The 21,364-nt window shown below is 41.5% G+C and overlaps 1 protein-coding gene across 1 annotated transcript in view; it reads right to left on the bottom strand.

Moving 5' to 3' along the window:
- Positions 1-3,281: 3,281 nt before the first annotated feature.
- The window catches only part of HRAS (HRas proto-oncogene, GTPase), a 63,373-nt gene continuing 45,290 nt past the window's right edge, over positions 3,282-21,364 (bottom strand). The window contains exons 3-6 of the mRNA XM_015816483.1: positions 15,236-15,414; positions 9,129-9,288; positions 7,925-8,049; positions 3,282-3,300 (exon numbers count right to left, since the gene is read on the bottom strand). Coding sequence (XP_015671969.1) covers positions 7,930-8,049; positions 9,129-9,288; positions 15,236-15,414 — 459 coding nt within the window. The 3' untranslated portion in view covers positions 3,282-3,300; positions 7,925-7,929. The remainder of the gene's footprint in view (positions 3,301-7,924; positions 8,050-9,128; positions 9,289-15,235; positions 15,415-21,364) is intronic.

Raw genomic sequence — 21,364 nt, 5'->3', positions numbered from 1 at the left:
GTGGTGGACAGATTTAATGGACATTCTGGTGAGAAAGCATTGGATTTTCTAAAACATTAAAAAAAGGACATAAAATCTGAAGTTTGGTTATCCTAGACACAAAGAATTGTAGTATAAAACATTCATACCATAGTAGCCTATTAGAACTATCTTGTGTCCCAAGGAATAGATACCCAGGCCCTCCAGGTGCTGCAGTGTAAAATCGGCTATATTAGTTAATGAGAACTCAGTAATGGTTTTAACTGCTTTGCCCTTTGTACCATTTAAAAAAATATTTGATAGTATTAAAAAATAACCAAAGTTCTTCAATTACATGGGCATAGCAGTGGCAGAAATAAATGAACTAACAGCATTCCAATATCTCAAGACAGAATTTCCCTGCCTGCTGAAATTTAATAGCATAGACCTTTGAGGCTGTTAAATCTATGCTAAATTACTATGCCTTAATTAAACATTAAAAAATACTGTGGTCTTAAAATACACAGGGGAAGCTCCAAAGCCTACTTTAGTTTTGAACTAAGCTTGTTTTTTCATGTTACTTACTATCTGCCCAAATGTACAGTCAATAAACCAGGAATGAGCAATAGTGGAGGCACCAATAATGATAGTTCTGAGAAAAGAGATGTGCTGAAAAATCCCTTTTGAGGTTGCATTGTAGCAGATAATTAGGCATTGTTAACAGGCAATTATTTAACAGCCACAACATACTGGACTTAATAAACCTAATAATCTGGTTTATTAATTAGATTTCAATGCCTTAATTTGGGCACATTCATTTTTTCATGTAAACAGATGCTTAAAGTTTGTTAGCCATTACAAGCAACGATGGAACCCAAGCCAAGAGTAGAATTTGTGAAGTGGCTGCCTTTCTGCTTTGGCCAAATTCTCTGGCTAGCTCATAACCCATGAAAAGATGGGCTATTTTAACAAGAGGGGAACAGCAAAGGAAAAAATCCTGCTGCTTTATAGTTTCTCCTTAGGACATTCCTGGGCATCTACCTTAGGATAGAAGTGCAGTTATCATCCATTTGTTTAAATTCACCTTGCCCTGCTAAGGTTCTATAACAAATGAGAAAGCATCTCAGATCTACGCTTAGTTAAATTGTACTTTGAACTATATGGGTAGAAATCAATGGATCAAGCTCCGATCTCAACTTGCAAACCCTTTGTGGGAACTTAGTTTTTGGAGCAGTGGAAAAAAAAAACCTCTTGAGATAAGTTTTTTGAATAAGCTGCCTATAGAGCTGACGCTGATACTATGGTACCATTTTCAGTGTTTCATCTTGATAGCACCATTATAATAAACACAGAGGCCTCTCCCAATATCTGGTCAACAATGACAATAAGCCATCCTGCTATTAAGAAGGCCTGGATCCAGGGTGTTGAGAAAAACCTGATCAAATAGTAAATTCATCCAGAAATGAAATGGGTATTTTAAACAATTAACAAAAATGAACCAATGTTTACTTTTTAAGATACATATTTCAGTGGCAAAAATGTGTGGACAATGAAGCTGTTTCTTGGGGTTTAAATATCGATAACTATTTTCATCCTGAGATATAATGCAGGGATGACAAATAGTACAGGGATTTTGAATAAAAGGAACATAAACCCAAAAAGGTACAGTATGCACACCAACGCTTTTGAGAACAAAATCGCTTTTAATGACATTTAAGGCTAGGTTTGGGTTCTCTTTAATACTCCCAACAGTTTTTTTAAAAAAATCATGCTTGTTATCTAATTATTAGGCTGGTTTTCTTTAATTCAGCCAGTGGTGAGGATCTGGTTGTGGTATTTTACCAGAAGAGCTTTGAATTACAGCAAGTAGTCACAGAAATACAGAGGAACTGTTCCCTGACAGCAGGATTTGGAGCTGTGCATGCAATTACGTAGGCACAGCGGCTACGAGGGAGAACGGAGAATGGAGCAGGAACACGGAAACAGGCTCCCATGTCTCCAAAGACCAGCTCCACCTCCAGGTTAGTACACAAATGTTGCAAGAAGCACACTAGGGAAGACAGCCTTGACACAGGCAACAAGCATAGAAATCTTGGGGAGGCTGTGGGGGGGAGGGAGGGGGAAGACCATGCCAACAACAAACAGGAAAGCCTACATACAAGTCACCCTTTCTTGCCCACTGGATAATTCCTTCCAGTCAGCCTGTAAGACACAAAGGTTGTGGAAAATAAAATACAAAAAGCTTCCCGTGCCCCCTAAAGATATATGGAGGAGGGACTGTTTCCCTTTGATGCAGCACGGAATGAGCAAAGGTTGGGCTCAATTCAGAGTTGGAAAATCCAAGATCCTTCAATCTCCATCAACAGGTTCAGGTAAAGACAATTTATATGTTTACACATTCTCCCAGCACCATAAAAAGGAAGGAGAAAAAAAGGCAAATCTAAAAACTGGCACCCCTCTTTCCCTCCATCCCTTCTCAAGGACTCTTGAAGATAATGTCCGGGCCCGAAGAGAATGTCCACCAGACTGAACATCATCTCTCTGCAAGGGAACAACGACTGGGTTGTTCTAGCACAGGGGAGACAATTATTAGCCAAAAGTAAGAGACGTAATTACCTTCCCCGTTTACACAGAGATAAATCAATGGGTGGAGACACGTGGAACTATGTTCCACAAACAGCTACAGGTATAATTTTTTTTATGCCTTTTCCTACCCACTTCCTAAAACTCAGAGCATTTTCTCTCTCCCCCTCCAATGGAATGACAGACAAGTGAATTTTCTTGGCTGTGCCTTCCAAAGAGACTTGGGTCTTCTGCCGACAACAGCTAGCCTTCTTTCAGATGGAGCCCTCCAAGCTGGGAATTACAGAGTTTGCTCCCTGTCTTACATGCCTTGTAGCACCAAAGTGGGAAACCAGTCTGCCTGCAGATGCGCCCAGGCTTTGCTCTTGGTGAGCTGAATTCAAGCTGATTGAAGAAACAAAAGATGGGTCTTTCCCTGCATGAGCCTCCTTTCAGACACTCAATCCCTTGGAACAATGATAGAGATGGCAAAACCAGTGTCAAGACCACCAAATAATAACTTACTGCAATTCCTTATGTGGCTTTGTACACACTGCCAGGAAGGGGGGAAAAGGCAAAAAAGGGGGAGATTTAAACAATAAAACAGTTCCTTGCAGGCCTTGGTGAATTTTTAAAACTGTCCATGTGGAGCCCTTGGGGGGGGGGCTGCAGACATCACCCCATCTCTCCTTTCCCCGAATCCATTTGATTCTATTTTCACATCACCTCCATCTCCATGCTACACACAGTAGAAAGCCTTCCAAGTCACAGTCTGGTCCGCTGCAAACAGAAAAGGCGAAGAGTAAAACAAACTGAAAAGCCTTTTACAAAAAGTTGCTTATTTATGCAATTCAACAACAAAATCAAGAGTACAAAAATTACAACAGATCAATATAGTACATGAAATAATAAAACTATTAGATAGTACAGAAAAAAGTAACCGGAGGGATCAATTTAAAATGCCACACATATAGTGTGTGTTGGTGTGCTGAAATTATTTCAAGATTAATCCCAGTCACACATTCCTGAAGGGGGAAATCATGCCATGTATGTATGCATGTATGCGTGCATGTATACTGGTTATATTGATGTCAGAATTTTGTTAACCATGAGTGGGGGATAAATCTATACACCAGTGTGTGTTTGCTTCACAGGATAGCAGTTCTGAATCCGACTGCTTGCTGCTCTTGTTCAAGAACTGACCTCAATAGTTTGATTGTGAATAATAGACCCCCCCAGGCATTTTTGCACTTAACATGGTATGCAGAAACAGTAGCTCAGCAGCAAGTGGTTAATGCTTAGAATAGAAGCATTTTGCTCTCCTAGAGTAGCATTTCACAGAGCAATACATTTATGGTGTTGTAAAAGGGCCAGTGGCAACTTACAGTGCCAAGTATATTTTGCATCTGCTGAACTTACATAGTAACTACTGAAAATCCTACATTTGGTTTTCTACATAAACCAAATTTAGACTTCGTTCAAGCTTTCTTCAGGCCCTCAGTCTACCTCTCCACTCACATACTGGTGAATGGGTGAACTGTCTCCAATGTGAGTGGGGGGAGGACTACCACTGCCTCTGAGGGTTCCAAACTGTTACACCAATTAAGTCATTGTGATCGCTTAGCCATACGCAAACAATGGACCTCATTAAGATACTACTTCCTTGATCACTGCTGAGCCACAAAAATTGAAATTTACTTACCGATGTAGTTCATTGTACAAAGTGACTGTAGTACTATTTACTAACCTCAAGATGATGCTGTGATTACATCAGTGTTTTGATTTACAAAACATGCTGATCACAGACAGCGTGAGAATTATAATCCTTCATATTCTTGAGCTCGCCAGGAAATGAGTTCATTGGATTTGTAGGATGTGCTCATTTGCTTATAGTACACAATATAGTAAATCTATATTATCTTCGTCTGTTTTAGATATAACAGTGTTTCTCAACCTTGATAATTTTAAGGCATGTGGACTTCAACTCCCAGAATTCCACAGCCAGCAATGCTGGCTGTGGAATTCTGGGAGTTGAAGTCCACATGCCTTAAAATTGTCAAGGTTGAGAAACACTGAGATATAAGAACCCTTTCAGGTGGGCAAACCTCCTGGTATCACTGTTTATTTATAATGCAGAGCACAAGGCCCTCAAACTTCTATTTACATGCTAGCCCTGCTCTGTGAAATGTCATAGATACACATTTACTTTCGTCCACCATAAATTTGAAAGTAAGAATGGCTGGTGATTTGATACAATAAGACAGAAGAGGATCATCCACCAAATTGGTTCAGTGGTTAAGACACCAGGCTAGAAACCAGGAAACCCTGAGTTCTAGGCCCTATCCTAGGCAGGAAAGCTGGCTGGGTGTCTTTGAGTCACTCACCCATCTCAGCCCAATCTACCTCACAGGGTTGTTGTTGTGGGGAAAGCAGGAAGAAGGAGCATTGCATATGCCACTTTGAGTTGTTTATAAAAATAACAAAGGCAGGATATAAATAAAATAAATATAATTGAATTCTGATTTGGGCTCAGTAGTGCAGAGACTAGTATGTACAAGCCTAGCTTATCTTTTATATTAATTATTATTATTTTGTGTAAGATCAGATTCCCGTGACTGAAGTAAACACAATATAACCCTTTATATTGTTGCAATGGCATACTTTGGGGAGCTATGAAATGGGAGAAGAGCTCAAGCACAGCATACAGTTGAGTCAGTCCGAAAGAAATGTAAAATATGCATACCTATAGCTGAGTACTTCCTCATAACATAATAAGGCAGTCCCCCTAGGCCTGAGCTACATGTGCTGCTGGGCTAAGCTCAAAGCATACTCTTCTCAAACCACATGTGGGCACAGGGCACTCAAACGTGCCCTGTGCCCAACTCTTCAGAAGCTGATGTGAACAGAAATGGCTCAAACACTAATGCAAAGACCATTGCAATGATAATGTCTCCTTCAAGTGGTTTCACCATGAAGAACATGACAGCCGGTTTGGTATAGAGCAGGGGTGTCAAACTGCCGTTCCACGAGCTGGATGCGTCATGCCGAAACCGTGCCCACCCCAGCTCCAGCAATGGGGAAAAAGTCGCGATACGTCACGACACGTCACATGATGTTGTGAGTTTTGACACCCCTGGTATAGAGGTATAGAGGCACCAAGAGACTGTGAATTCTAGTCCCACCTTAGACATAAAAAGCCAGTTGGGTGACTTTGGGCCAGACACTGTCTCTCATCCCAACTCGCCTCACAGGGATGTAGTGGGGGAAAAAATAGAAGGAGAAAAGGGCATTAGCCTCCTTGAGTCATTTATAAAAATAATATAGGCGAGTTTGTAAGTGTGTTATATAAATAAAATAAAATACACATACAAATATAGAACAATGAGAAAATAAGAGCAGATATAAAGGCGGTGCGAACAGAGAGGAAAATGAAAAAGTCCAAAACCTCCTTCATGTTTATTATGTGCCAAACCACACCTAGATAAATATTGCCAAGTTATGTTCTCTTCGGTGAAAAGAAAAGATTTCAGGCAGGCCAGGCCTCTGCCTTAAGGACACAGTGTGGGTAGTGCAAAGGATGTAGGAATGAAGACACACTTGGCCAACACTTTTCTCCTCTCAGCCTTTGGCAGTAGCCTCTCTCTTAAGCCAAGCATTTTAAAAAGCATTTGGGATTAATCTGCAGTTTCAGCAGTGACAGCACAGGAAGTTACTCCCACCCACCCCATCTCACATCTCAGGCTACAGGAAATACTCTGAGACATCTGGATTATTTGCACATCTGGACACACTGACACACACACACACGTTAACAATAGCAGCTGTGCTAGGTAACAGTTAAAAACTAGACCCGCTGGGAGATCCCAACTGATGAAACTTTACATCCCTTCACTTCTCAAATGTAATTTTTTTGGAAGGAAGTGTTCTTTTTAATAATACATAAAATGGTGTAACCATAGAAGGAGGAAACTGCTCTGATTCCTGCTCATCTGCTATCCTCTCTCCATTGAGGTTCTAGGCTACACAGAATAATCTGCATTTACAAACTCCTTTAAAAACTATGAGTCTTAACAGTCATGTCTAGAAATTTAGGAGAGTGTATCTATGGCTCTATATATGCCAGTGTTGTCCGAAGACATTTCCCTGGTCATGTGGCCAGCATGGTTATACGCCAAAGTCATACGGAATGCTGCTACCTTGCCTTCAAAGTGGTACCTATTAATCTACTTATTGTTGCATGTTTTCGAACAGCTAGGTGGGCAGGAGCTGGGGCAAGTAACAGGAGCTCACCCCGTTGAATGGCGCTTGAGTCTTGAACCTGGACTGCCAGATGACAGTCTTTAACTGCTGAGCCATCACAATTAAATATTTATGTGTGTGTGTGTGCGTTGTGTGTGTATTGACACCTGACTCCTGAATAATGGCAATGAAGAGCTTTTCTTAAAACTCTAATTTTATAAACTATGTACAATGTATTTCCAAATGCATTTTCTTCTCTTAGTGTTCTACTAAATACCAAATACACTGGGGGGGGGGAATCATTCCAATATGTTTTCTATTTGTATTTCTACCACAGGATTCAGTACAGTACAGGTCTCAGAGCATGAATTTTAAATATCTGAATTATAAATGCTGTCAGGCATTAATTCCTCCCTATAAAATCTCTCAAAATAGATGCTGACCACCAACATATTATTATTATTAAATCCAGGACAAACTTTGGCTCTTCAAAGGGGTAGATGTCTTTCATGCAGCATCCAAACAGAAACAAACACATTGTATTATCTAAGGTCGCCATTCCAAACTTGGAACTACAACAACCATCATTCCCTTTCAGAATCATCAATGATAGATAGAATGATGGGAACTGTAGCCTGAGACCTAGCTATAGAAGGTATATATATATATATATGACACCTGTCCACAGAGGAAGACAGGACTAAGGCATGGGAAGACAGCAGTGCAAACCTCCCCTGAGAAAAGCAACAGATATCAGTCAGAAACTTGTAAAGCAGGAGGAGAGAAAACAAGAAAAAAAGAGTCATATAAAACGGGGTATCCAAGTTAGAAGGGAAGCAAATACAGATGCAGGCGCTTTGATTCAAATCAGTCTCGTGGATGAAGAAACAAATGGTCAATGTCTCCTCATTCTTGATAGCGTTCTAATTCAAAGCATTTTCCTTCAAGAACTGTAGTAAAAATAGACTTCCTTTTGAGGAAGTGGCAGTTTTGCAGCCAGTATATGACAAGACACATTCTGTCTTCTTGAAGGGGATCGGACTCATAACACTGAGGAAGGCAGGGATGGGGCCCATGCATGGGTTCAAAGGAAACAGTTTTTCAGTGCACAATCTGAGTGGCCTTTTTCGCTAACAAAACTGCTCTTTTTCTCCCAGTGACTTACCTTGGTCATGATATTACACATTTGCAGTTCATGCAGCCTGGACCACTTTCATCTGGAGGATTCAATTTACGTAGTTTGTGCTGCCGGATCTCTCGCACTAAAGTATAGAAGGCATCTTCAACTCCCTGCAACAAGTTAATGAAGTGTTTTGAACATCATGTATTTGCGTGTGTAAGCAAAGAGAAAGGACATTTCCAAGAGTAGTTAAGCATGTGTTTTCCACTGCTGGTTCAGTTCTGAATGCATTACTAGCTAACCTAGGGTTTGATTCAAAGAGATAAAAGCTGCTCTCCTTCTCCCCAAACTACAAACACGAAACCATGTAATGGTGAGCTGGTAGACATTGTAGAAATAACTGGCAGAATTGGTAGACATGACAATGGTGTGACTGTTTACCAAGTGCCCCTATTTTGAATCCAAGCCACAGACCCAGAGAGCTGACTGCCTAAATTGGCAGCAAATATGTGTACAGTTTGGACAAACGGCAAAGTATGGAATTCCCCCACCACTGTTGGCTGAACATTTGCCTTTGTTACTGCTAGTGACAACTGCTAAACCAGGCTAACTGCCAGTCATGTCCCAGCATCATCTTAATGGAACAAAGCCACTCTTAATCCAAACTTGCTGTAATTTTCACTTCTGTTCCCCACTGCCTAGGAGCCATTAGCAGAAACTACACAACCTGCTCAATAATTACTAGCTGGAACCCTAGTAACCCAACAGTAAATGCCTATTATTGGCTCAATGGCGCTAAGGGACAGCTCCAGCCCAGCTAAGTCAGATAACCACGACAGGATTATACAAACAAAGAAAGTAAGCTGAACAGCCATCTGTTTACACAATTCTGAAAAGTATATAATTTCCTTGGAGGGGCATGAGTTGGACATTTTTCTATCAGAAGAGAAGAGTGTAATTTAAACTAAGTTTCTTTGATATACAATTCAAATCCAGGGCCAACGATTCAACACACCAGATCTTCAGCTGATTGCAGATGCGACGCAAAGGAGCCAAAAATCTCCCTCTGACTAACAAGGGCAAAAATGAAAAGTTCAACAGACTCTCCAGAAGATAGCTTGGTTTTTTCACCACAGAAACCCTGAAGATTACATCTTGCGAGTATGGAGTGGATTCTTTCCTCAAGAGTGAAAGTGAAAAAAAAGTGAGTCTGAATTGTTTGCACTTTCCTCCCCCCACCTCAGTATACCTGTCTAGTTTTGGCTGACGTCTCTATGTATGGAATCCCATAGCTCCGAGCCAGTTCCTGGGCTTGCCGCGTTTCCACAGTCCGGGCAGGAAGGTCACATTTATTCCCCACCAACACCATGGGCACATCATCGGAGTCCTTCACTCTCTTGATCTGCTCTCTGAAACACAGAAAACAAAAATGGGACAAATTAACGAAAGCCAACATTTCTATACAAGGGCCATGATTTTTAAGAGCTTAATGACCTAAGAATATGATAAACCTCAGAGTTTGAGTTGAGGCTTTCCCTCTCACCAAAGTCCTCTTAAACTAGCATTATCATCCTTTCATTGCCCGGTGTGCAACCAGTGATGCGTTTGTCAATACCGCTTTTAGGGCAAAATACCCCACATTCCTCCTCTGGACATTGTTTGCCTCAGAACTTAAGTATATGGGATTAGTCTCAATCCCTGCTTCGTTCCTCCAGTAAAGCTAAATTCTCCAATTCAAGCAAACCAGATAGGGAATTACTGAGGTCAGAGTATTCACATTTAAGATTAGTTCACTATTAAAAGACTGATTTTCTTTGTCCTGGAAGAAGCTGGCAACCTAAAGAAAACACAGCTGATACAATTTAATCAAGCAAAGTATTCATTTATGCAGATATGGTGGTGTTGGGGCAAATCCTGTGATAGGAAGATAAATGGAAAGTGAGACCTTGAAGGCATCAAGGCCACTAGCATCCTCTTCCCAGCTCATGCACATCATGAGCATAAGCCCAAAGCAGATCATTGAGATGACACAAAAATGGAAGAGAGAAATAAACTTTCAGGACAAATAAAAACGGGAGAGAGTATCCTAAAGTTCTCATTTGCATCCCCAGGATTTTTATTTTAAATTTGCAGGGGACTTTAAATTTTTTTTGCAAATTAAAACATCTCAGGGATGTAATTTTGTTAATTTGCTGCAGAAAAATAATAGCACAGATTCCTATGGTATCTTAAGCACTGTTACATTTCACAATTACACAAGGAACAATATATTTCAGAGTATGCAAATTCATGAACAGATTAAATCTATGAAATCATATACCCTGATGTAGTTGTTACCCTACAAAAATCTATTTTCTATGAAACACTGAAAGCCACAAAGCCTTATATGGAAGCCCTCATACTAATAAATAGACTTGCCATCACACTGTATGAAGAATCATGTATATGTGCATACATGTGGCAGAGAGGGCAGAACAAAGGCACCTGCTTGACAATCTAGCAAAAAGTCCTAAACTATCACTAACCTCAGAAAGGAACAACCATGTGGGGCAAATAGGTTCTCTGGTTTCCTACTCTTTATTTTAATAATGTTGTCAAAGGTTTTAAAAAGAAAGAAAAACTAATACAAACTAACTTAAAGCAAGAAAAAGAAAGAAAAAAGTGAAAAGAAAGAAAAAAGATACAAAGTGGTTTCTGATCTTTACTGGAGTTAAGCACAATTATAAATTTATATTTTATTATTTATTATTTTATTATAACTTTCTCTAAAGTTACATGTCTCTTTTCTGTCTAATCATCAAACCCATAAATCATAAGGTCATTTTTTAATGTTTTCCACAAAACGCGCACCAGGGATTTCCAGTCAGCAATAAACAGTTATTGTCATTTCTTTAATAAAGAAATCAATTTGGCCATCTTAGCAAGTTCCATCACTTTCACCACCCATTCCTCTATTGTGGGTAATACTGAATCTTTGCTTCTTTGTGCATATAACAATCTTGCTGCAGGAATCATATACAAAAACAAAATTCCATGACTTTTTTTCCAACTGTCCCTCAGTCCCAAAAGACCGACCTCTGGTCTTAATTGTATATTAAACTTCAAAATCCCCTGAATCAGTCTATGTATTTGAATCCAAAATTTTCTGGCTTTACACCACATCCACTAAGTATGATAAAATGCCCCTTCTCATTGTTCATGTGCATTTGAAGTGCTCCAATTTTTACTCATAATTAACATCTCCCACAACAACTGATAATGACCAAACTCTATCCATCACAAGCAGCAGTGCAGATAACAAAATAGCTGAAACTGAGTTGATGTAATCAGCTAGTGGTTACTGATAATTTCCTAGTAGTAGCTAATCTCTTTGTGAAAATTGATATATTTTTAACACTGTGATTTCCCTGACACAGGAAGTTCAGCAATTCCAACTTCTGACAATGACAGTCAAGAGCTGCAGTTATCATAATTCAACCTTGACAGTTCTAGCAGAATTTGCTGGTCCGGAAGCTCTAAGTGTGGAAGATTTTTTTCCCTCTGCTTTCACATAATTCAAAAGTATTCTTAAGACGTATCCTGACACTTCTTCTGTTTTCAGTCTCCCTCCAGCAGTTTTTACATTCAGTTTCCCACTCTTCTGTCCTTCCTTTCTATTCCTCTTCTCTTACTATGATTATTAACCATTCCTAATTGGCCACTTTTGGTCATTTTGCATCATAGGAGGGAGACCCTCCATTCTTTCTCCCCTGAATCATGTTATCTTTAGTCATCTTTTTTTCAATTCTACATATATTGCTCCCAGGCTGCTTTTATTTGGGGGGAGAGGGTGTCCAGCTGTCTACCCTCATGGCACAGAAGAAGCACAGTAATGTGCATTCATTTTTAGTCATGGCCCTTTTCCTCCTGCACTATAATCTGGACAGATACTCCGTGTATCTCTATTGCTATCCGTTTTTTACTTTCTTGTCTCTTCTCTCTCATCGTACTCCCAATCATACCTTCTTTATAGATATCCCCTTCTTACAACAACATTTGAATAAAGCAGTGAGCAGGCCTCCCTGAGCAAGGAATAGAGCACAAATCCTTTGTCAGCACTCAATTACAGCTTCAGCCAGTCTGGAATCCAGATCACAAAGCAACCTGGCTGCCCTACAGGTGCAGGGGGGGGGGGGGGTTTCCTTGTTTCCCAAGGAACCAGCCCGGCCTCTTTTACTCAAACAGGCCACCACTGGGCTCCTTGCTTCACAATAAGTTGTCGACACTGAGAACACTGACCCAGGAGATGCACTCAGGTTTATCAGAGCCAATTAATTTCCATTAAGCTTGTTGATTTTCTAGGCCAATGATGGCGAACCTTTTAGAGACCGAGTGCCCCAACTTCAACCCAAAACCCACTTATGTATTGCCGGGTGCCGGGTGGTGTGGCCCACCAGGTTGGTGTGGCTACAGTGGTCATGGCAGATGGGTGGGCGTGGCCTGGGTGAGCGTGGCCTGGGTGGGCATGGCCAGCTTGATGTTGCTCCTGGGGAGGGACGCCTGTGGAGGCCGGGCAGGATTGGGGGAGATCCAGGGGTCTCTGGCGGGTGGGGCGATGGACAGGAGGCTGGTTCTGTGGGGTGAGGCGAGGCAGGGTGGGGGTGCCATGTTGCAGGGCAAGGCGAGGCAGGGGCCGGGGCGGCCGCTGCCTGACACCATCGGCCCCCGCACACAAAGGCCAGCAAGCGCATGGGTGCTGGGATGCATCCGGCCACGTGGGACCTCGGCAAGTTAGCGGGCGGCTGGTTGAAGAGGATGGTTGCCATCTCCGGGGCATGGGGCGCGTGCCCACAGAGAGGGCTCCGAGTACCGCCTCTGGCACGCATGCCATAGGTTCGCCACCACTGTTCTAGGCGATTTAAGCAGTTTTTCAAGGAAAGCTACAACTACAGGTAATTCTCCAGTTACCCACATTGATTCAGTGATTGAATCAAGTTATGGTGACTCTGAACAAAGGGTACTTAGGCCCAGTCTCTGAAGTTATGAGTGCTGTAGTGGCCCCCTGGTCACATGATCAAAATTTGGGCACTTGGCAGCCGGCCTACCATAGGGGCGCTTCAACTCCCCCATCTGCCAGTTTCCTCCCCATCTCTTCCTCTTTCGGCTGCCCTGCAGAGCAGCCATCCTCGGCGCAGGCAGCAGCACTGGGGCCGAAGTAGAGGCTCCAGGCCTTCAGCCGTCTCAGCCAGTTGCCGCCACCCCAAGGGCGCTACTTCAGCCCCGGTGCTGTCACAGCACCAAGCCCCAGCCACCCCCACCAGCCTGTGCTCCACTGGCCCTGCCGCCATGCACTCACTGGCCCTACACTCACGAAAACGGACTGCACAATTTGGATAATGGCACAAGGAGCCTCAGGAAGGAGGTCTGGCACAGCCCCGTACCGTACGTCATGTAAGTCCAGGTCAGGTGCATTTCAACAGCAGCAGAAGGATGGCAGCAAAAGTCAGCTGGGGCCAGCAGAGTGCAGGGTGGGAAGGTCAGCAGAGGTGGTGGAGAAGAGGGCAGTCAAAAGAGCAGAGATGGGAGGGGAGAAATAGATGGGAGAGGGAGTTAAAGAGGAACCGGTCCCTTACATTACCAAGGCTGGGAGTGGGGTAGGAGGAATAAGCTGGGAGTGGGATCAGGATCTCCCTTAACAACCTGTGGGATTCAGCTATCAATAGCAATGGGGAGTGCCAGGATTGCCATCACTGAGCGATGCAATCACATGATATCATGCTTTACAACCTCATCACTTAGTGACAGAAATTCTACCCAATTACCATCGTCATTTGAGGAACCCTTGTAACATGCTTCTCCCTCAGGTGTGTGGATTTTTCTTTTCTCCTTTTAGCAGTGAGCCACAGAAAAACATATACCATTTGTTTTATTTAAGACTACTAAAATCCTATTATCAGGGTAAAGTAAAATGTGCATTCATTTTTAGCCATTCATTCCCTGTCTTACTTGAAGAAGTGTATTTTGTACGCAGAATTGTGTAGGACACTTATCCCAATTGCACGCTAATTGCTCATAGGTGAAAATTGACTAATCTAGTTAAGCAAATCTACCTATCAATGAATAAATTAAAACATGTAGTTTTTCTTGTATAGCGTGCCCTGGTTTAAACATTAAAAAGTGAAAACAGCTTTTATGTGTTGGAAAAGAGAGATGTAAGAGACTCTTCCTTCTTTCAAACTTTTAATGTAAATCTTGATTCCAGATTCAGTGAACTGTAACATCCAGAATGGCCATTCTGACTAAGTATGATGGGGCAAGAATTCACTAGAGACCTGTACAGGAAAACAGATGCAGGAAAACGAAAACCAGAGTCCCTCTGGAGGCCTGGAATAGTGGAACAACTATTTATTCTTTTACATTATTTTAGAAACACAGTGACTAACAGCAGAACTTAAATTCTGCCTACATCTTACCAAGCCTTTTTTTTTTTTTTAGGTCCATAACTCTTTGATAAATTGCAGAGTTCCCTCTGCGTTTTAATGATGTCTCCAAAGAATGGCATTCTTTTTTCATACCCACGAATGGAATAGCCTTCAGATAACTCAGATGATTCAGTACAAGATCTTTAAGAACCCTAGGAGGAATCAAGAAAGAAGTAGGACTCTTAACTAAAACAGCGTGCACTGGATGCAGGCTTTTTGCATCTGCTGCATTACATACAGGGAAGGAAGCTTGTGGATGTTCTGGTTTAGCCAGTCCTAAAACACAATCTATAGGAAAAACCAGGCAAAGGAGAGAAGGGGGGAGGGGTCATCTCTATTGACAGTGAAGATGGGTGGGGCCAAAGGATGTCAGTGCCCCTGGCACTCAGATACTCAATTGATGGCTTCTAAAAACAGCACGAGCAGGCGCACACATTGCTAGAGCTTCCCTAGGAAAAATATTAGCAAAGCCTCAATCAACCTATTCATCTCTCTCTCTCTCTCTCTCTCTCTCTCTCTCTCTCTCTGCCCTTCGCATGCGATCGATACAAGTTTCCTTCCCTTAACACGTACCGCACAGCACCCTTAATTAAGGACAAAGGGAACAAACAAGAGAGAATGTCTCCTGCTACCGTAGTCACGGCAAACATTTGAGTGCTCCCTCCTCCCTGGGATTTTTCCTGACTGACCAGCAATTTGCTTGGATGACATTTCAGTAGAAATGTTGCTGGAAACTTTCTGCTTTGATCGGACCAAGGGGAGAGGCTTTTTTTTTTTTTTTTTTAGGATGGGCTGAAAAAAAGTGTTAGCCACATGTCCCCTTATTCCAGATCTCTGGTTCTAAAACAGGATGCACACTGTCCTTCACGGTACAAGTGAAGATTGTTCTACTCACCTATACTGATGAATGTCTTCAAAGGACTTGGTGTTGTTAATAGCGAAGACACATAGGAAGCCTTCTCCTGTCCGCATGTACTGGTCTCGCATGGCACTGTATTCCTCTTGGCCAGCTGTGTCCAAGATGTCCAGTAAGCAGGTCTCCCCATCGATGACTACTTGCTTTCTGTACGAATCCTGCAGTCAAGAGAGAAGTAGGATTGATTAGGAGCGGGGTCAGCATATTATTTGTTTATGGTTGTTATCCCTGGCTGCTCCTCTTTTTGCTTCTCACAAACTTAGCTATTCACCCTTCATTTCCTTTTGGCAAGTTTTTGCACCATTGCCATCTTCGCGGCTCCGAGGTTGCTGCTCTCTGTATCTGCAAGCCTCTCCTCTTTTCTTTCACACGCTCTGTTTCTTGACCAAGTCTCAACTACCTTCTCCCCAGACCACTCCCCCTTTCGTTTTCATCCCATCGGCCTTTCCCGTGTCTCCCAATCTGCGCCTGCTTTGTATATAGCAGCTATCTGCTCTTAAATGCTCCTCTGGAGAATAATTCTGGCTTGGCCCAGCCCTTTGGGAGGGCAGTATCAAAACAAACTGGTTGCTTAGAATCCATAGTTCAGTGGTGGCGAACCTATGGCACGCGTGCCAGAGGCGGCACTCGGAGCCCTCTCTGTGGCCACACGCGCCGTTGCCCCAGCAGAGTTCGCCAGAGTAGAGAGCACGTGGCGTTTGGAAGCGACAGGGCAGGAAGTGAGTGAGCAAGCAGTGTTGGTCCCCCGGGGATGCCCCAGAGATGGCGAGGGACTGGCCCTGGCCACACTCACCCAGTCTGCCATGACCACTGCAGCCCCCAAGGGCACCACAATGCTGATGCAGCCCTGGCACTTTGCGATAAATAAGTGGGTTTTGGGTTGCAGTTTGGGCACTCGGTTTCTAAAAGGTTCACCATCACTGCCATAGTTCATACCCTGGGACGCATTACTCTGGGTTGGCCAGAGTCAGCAATCTGAACCAGACTGAGGACCATAGGCAAGGGTGCACAAATTTTTGGTGGCCAAGGAACCACTTTTATTCTGCCCCCTTCCAGTTATAATTGCTTGAGGGCAGCAACATTTTTTAACTGTTTCTTTCCTGTTTTGAGGAAAACGGAGAAGGTTGCATTCTACGCATACATTTTTCAAGGTGCTCTTCAGAGAAAGGATAAGTATTCATACCTCTAGCGTCAAAGCAGCAGCTCACATTTTAGAAGCACCAATGTTCTCCCCTGACAGACAAGGTATTTCTTTGACACCATGCTGTTTAGACTTTGCAAACTTATTTTCTTTACTTTATTTAGTATGTACTTATTCTTTTAAAAGTAGCTGTGCCAAAGGAGGATCACAGTCATCTCCTTTGACCGATGGACATATAAGCTGGAGAGTAAACATGAACGTGGGCAAAAGCACTGGGTGGAGTTCACGAGCAATATAACCATGTCTTCCCCACCCAGCCATAATATTGTCCATCAAGATAAAATGATAACTATTGGGGGGGGGGGAATCAGCATAGACCTGTTCTCATATTCAATTTTTCTGGGCTAGAAGTATTCTAATTCAAAAGGCTTTTCTCCATTCCTAAATAAACCATATATCCATGTCACTTGCTTTACCTACCATTTAAGACTTTTAAAAGTATCTTTAATATTTAATAATGTTCGTCTTTTTCTTTTCTAATAATTTATTTAAAAATAAACTATAGTTTTTTTCAAATGCTCTTAGAAAATAAAGTTACGACATTCACTTTCTGAAAAAGAAGTTGTAAGTAAAAGGCTAAGTACTGGAAGTCCAGAATTATGAGAGAGAAAATGTTACCTGCTACTGTAAAAATGTTAAAAAAATTTTAACTACACGACATCTCACTTGTTTAAAAATTAAAAATAATTATTACATTTCTCAATAGGGGGATTCCCTCCATCCCTTGTTTTATTTTTTTACTATGTATTTTCTAGCAAGCAAGCAAAACATGTAATCATAGTGTCCCTCTCTCTGGCATATGCTTTTTCCTCTGGGCCTTTTTTATTATGTTGCTCTTCACCTACTTTGAATCAACAGAAAACTATCGATATGAAACATCCCCACTGCTGCTGCTTTCTATCTCCAAGCTTACTTTCCCTCCAATGTAATGAATGTGTGATAGATTTTGCCCACCTTGAGGAATCCTTTAGATCAGAGGTCTTCAAACTTGGCCCTTTTATGACTTGTGGACTTCAACTCCCAGAATTCTTCAGCCAGCATGCCTGGCTGAGGAACTCTGGGAGTTGAAGTCCACAAGTCATAAAAGGGCCAAGTTTGAAGACCCCTGCTTTAGATTGTGCTGGAATAAAGGAAAAAATACTCTTGAAGACTGGCGCAGTGAAGGAAAACTTAAGCCTATCTTGTTTATAAGATGAAGACAATGTCATAATGACACTCTCGTTAACTGCTACCATGTTCTACTTCATGCCCATTGCCAATTTGTAGCTCAGCCTTCCCTAACCTTGAACACCCCCCCTTGGGAATGATGCAATGTGTAATCCAACTTTCTATTTTGTTTCTTTGTGTGAATTTTCATTGGGTTTCACCTGCAACAATGCTATCCTGCGGGATTTGCTACTTACTTGTTTGAAAAGTGGATCTTAAGTATCTTAATAGTTTAATACAGCTTAAACTAGTAACTTTAGTAGTTTAGTAAAGAATACACCCCTGGCCTGCTTTAGACATGCATTGAAAACCTGTTTTTCCAAGGAGCCCTTGGCTGAGGTATTTTGTGAACTGGAGTGATAACTGATGAGGGATGGCTGAAACTGGGCTTCACGTGCTCCCCAAATGTATATCATTGCCATACTTTTTGCATTTTGACTGCACTGTATTTTCAATGTAGATTGCCTTAGTCTTTCTGATCTGGCAACTATGTAGGACAAGCACACAACCAAATGAGTGGCTGCGGCGGCAGGGATAAAATAAAAGGGGAGCCCCATTCGACCATCTTGACCTCCCATAAAAAGACAAGTAAATCAGAGCCATCTGAATGAAGTGTTCAGATGCTATCCCAAATAATTGTTTAAAAGAACAAAATTAAACCCTAGTGACCTCTTTGCATGCTCCTCTTCAAAGTCATCCCAAGGAGGATTCTCACTGTAACTTAACCACAACCTAATATTATTGATGAAGAGCAATTAATCTTACTTCAGATGACATGTCAAATGAAGGTTAATGTAAAACAGAAGGAAAATTTTCAAAACTCTTGGAATTTGATGAGGAACACAATGTAGGCAATCCCGAGAATCACTCTGTCTTGATCTTGTCAAACTGAGTTATCGTACATCGTATTATAAAAAGTTGCTGCTGCTCTTATGTTAAGAAACAAACAGACCAAGGGCCAGGGACAATAAATGACTTCTAAGAAAACTTTAAGACCTGATGTCCAGGTTCCTTTTAGAAAAAGAAAGCAGGAAACTTTTGTAATCCATATGGCTTAAATCCAATGGCTAAAAATACTTTAGATTCCAAATATACTTTTCTTAGCCTATTCAAAACTGGGATCTTCTACGCACACAGGAACTACAATAACCATAGTTCCCATGGAGTTCTGGGATTTGTAGTACCGCTTGGTAAACAAATTCCAAAGGACAATCCGGGACACAAAACAACTGACCTGCTGCTTGGTTGGATACTGATTTCAAGATGGCTACCACCTGACTCTTTTATGGGGAAAAGGCATTTTATGTCTCCATCAATCATGTATTAGGATGATTGGCTTGACAGAGGAATGATAAAAATGATTGCTTTGTATCCATCTTCATTTACATTTACTTTTCTGTGGTTTGCTGTAGAAGGAATATGAAATGGCCAAGCAAATTTGATTCCATTTTCCCCAAAAACTAAATAGCAAATTCTCAGTCTCATATATTTACAAAAGCATTAAAAATTGTATCGCAAAAGTAGATCCAAAAAAGTGATATTATTTATGCAAGTATATCAAAGAAGTTAGATAAGCATGATGAACAATGATGTAAGAGGGCCAAAAACTTTTTCTAAGATGAATCTAGACAGAGGAAATATTGAATATTGGAGAAAAAGAACAAATTTTATCCAAGGGGAACTCTGCGAAGCAATCTGGTGGAAAGAGCAGTTGCATTAGAACTAGTATTTATTTATGTATGAGATTTAGAGGCTCCAAAGTGACTCTGAGTGGCTTACATCAAATAAGAACAATAAAAAACAAGAGGGGGGGAAAGGAAAGTTGGAATTTGATACCTGGAAACATTCCCATCCTGACAAAAAGAGGATAAGTATATCTCCTATATAGGAATGGAGTGGGAGATGAGTCCCCTGAATTTTTCAATCAAAATATATTAAGTCAAGGTAAGAATTTCCATTAACAACTGAATGCATCTGTGAAGCCGCTTTACAGCTTCTACAGATATACTCACAGTTGGTTCATTGTTAGTTAATGATAGTATTGTGAACATTTTAACAATAGATCAAATACAGATGTCACACAGGATTTTTCAATTAAAGCAGCATCTATACAGCACGTAGTTTTCAATCATTTAGCAGGGGCAGCTATTAGCCTTTAAAAGACTCAAATGGATATTTTCCAAGTTTTCATAAGATACAAAGGGATTAAAAAATAGATCATTAGAAAACAGTCCACTTATTTTTCTTTTCTTATGGAATAAAATCTTGGGTCTCTGTCCATGCATCTGAAACACTGACTTATTCAATGCAAGATACAGTACAATAATTTCCAGATATGCCTCATTAGCAGATCATCAATTTATAGGAGACAGCCTCATTTCTCAGTTATATCCAGGTAATCCTCTCAACTTACAACAGTCCTTTTAGTGACCATTCCAAGTTACAACGGCACTGAAAAAAGTGACTTATGACCGTTTTTCACACTTACGACTGTTGCAGCATCCCCAGGGTCATGTAAACAAAATTCAAATGCTTGGCAACTGACTCATATTTATGATAGTTTCAGTGTCCTGGGATCACGTGAGCACCTTTTGTGACTTTCTGACAAGCAAAGTCAATGGGGAAGCCAGATTCACTTACCAACTGTGTTACTAACGGTGGCTTCAGCTTGGCAATTGTGAAGAGGGGAAGAGAGCCAGATTCAGCTGAGCCAAGCACCCAACAAAAGCCATTCAGGCCCCCTCCCCAATTTTCTCATTTAATTTTACTGATCAGATTTTATTACACTACTCCCAACTGACCTTCCTGAGAACAATACAGGCTACTGTTTTGCACTTTAAAATGACAAAACCAGAGACTTAAGCCACAGAGGCTGCAGGATGTGCAAGTGTGTGAGGAGAAGGAGAGGGGAGGGAAAGAGAGGGGGAGAAAGGGAGGGAGGGAGGGAGGGAGAGAGAGAAAGAGAGAGAGAGAGAGAGAGAGAGAGAGAGAGAGAGAGAGAGAGAGAGAGAGAGAGAGAGAGAGAGAGAGATTATCCCTTTCACCAGCTTATCTGCCTCCACCAAGGACAGAAAAATGCAGCAGTGGGATGTTGCAAATGTAACCTTTCTACCTCTTTCTTTGTAGGCAAATTTGAAAGAGACACCAGAGACTGTTGAAAGATACTCTAAAGTAAAAAAAAAAAGCAGGCATGAAACACAACCTTGCAACTACTGGTAAGAGCCATACCCAAGCACAATGACGTTTTCTTCTAAACACCTATTTTTAAAGTGATATCGAGATATCGAAAAGTTGAAGGCTTCCATAAATAACAAAACAGTTGTCTTGTCCTTTATAAACCTAATCAGAGGGTTTCACAACAATAAGGGCCAGTTCATAAGGATGAGATGATCATGCTCTCTTGGGATGAATTCACACAGCCTGACATCATCCCGTCAGGATGCAGGTTCCAACACAGTATGTGTGCTATTTCCCCTCAAAAATCTCCCTTTTCCGTATTTCTATAATAGATCTGGTTTAGCAATCAAAAAGTATTACAAGGGCACAATACAATTGGTTTTCCTCGGGGCACGTTTTGAGGTGAAAGAGTGAGCTGCTTTTATAAACCAGAAGAATCATGTTGGGGGTTTGTCTGTAAGCATGTAAAACTAACTACAAGAGAATAAGAAGGATTCTCCCTCCGATAAAGAGGGAGTTGTGAA

Source organism: Protobothrops mucrosquamatus, unplaced genomic scaffold, assembly GCF_001527695.2.
Source record: "Protobothrops mucrosquamatus isolate PMUCROS unplaced genomic scaffold, P.Mucros_1.0 scaffold457, whole genome shotgun sequence".
NCBI classification, from domain to species: Eukaryota; Metazoa; Chordata; class Lepidosauria; order Squamata; family Viperidae; genus Protobothrops; species Protobothrops mucrosquamatus.
Note: the sequence above shows the minus strand (reverse complement) of the source record. Positions and strands in the feature narration are given on the sequence as shown.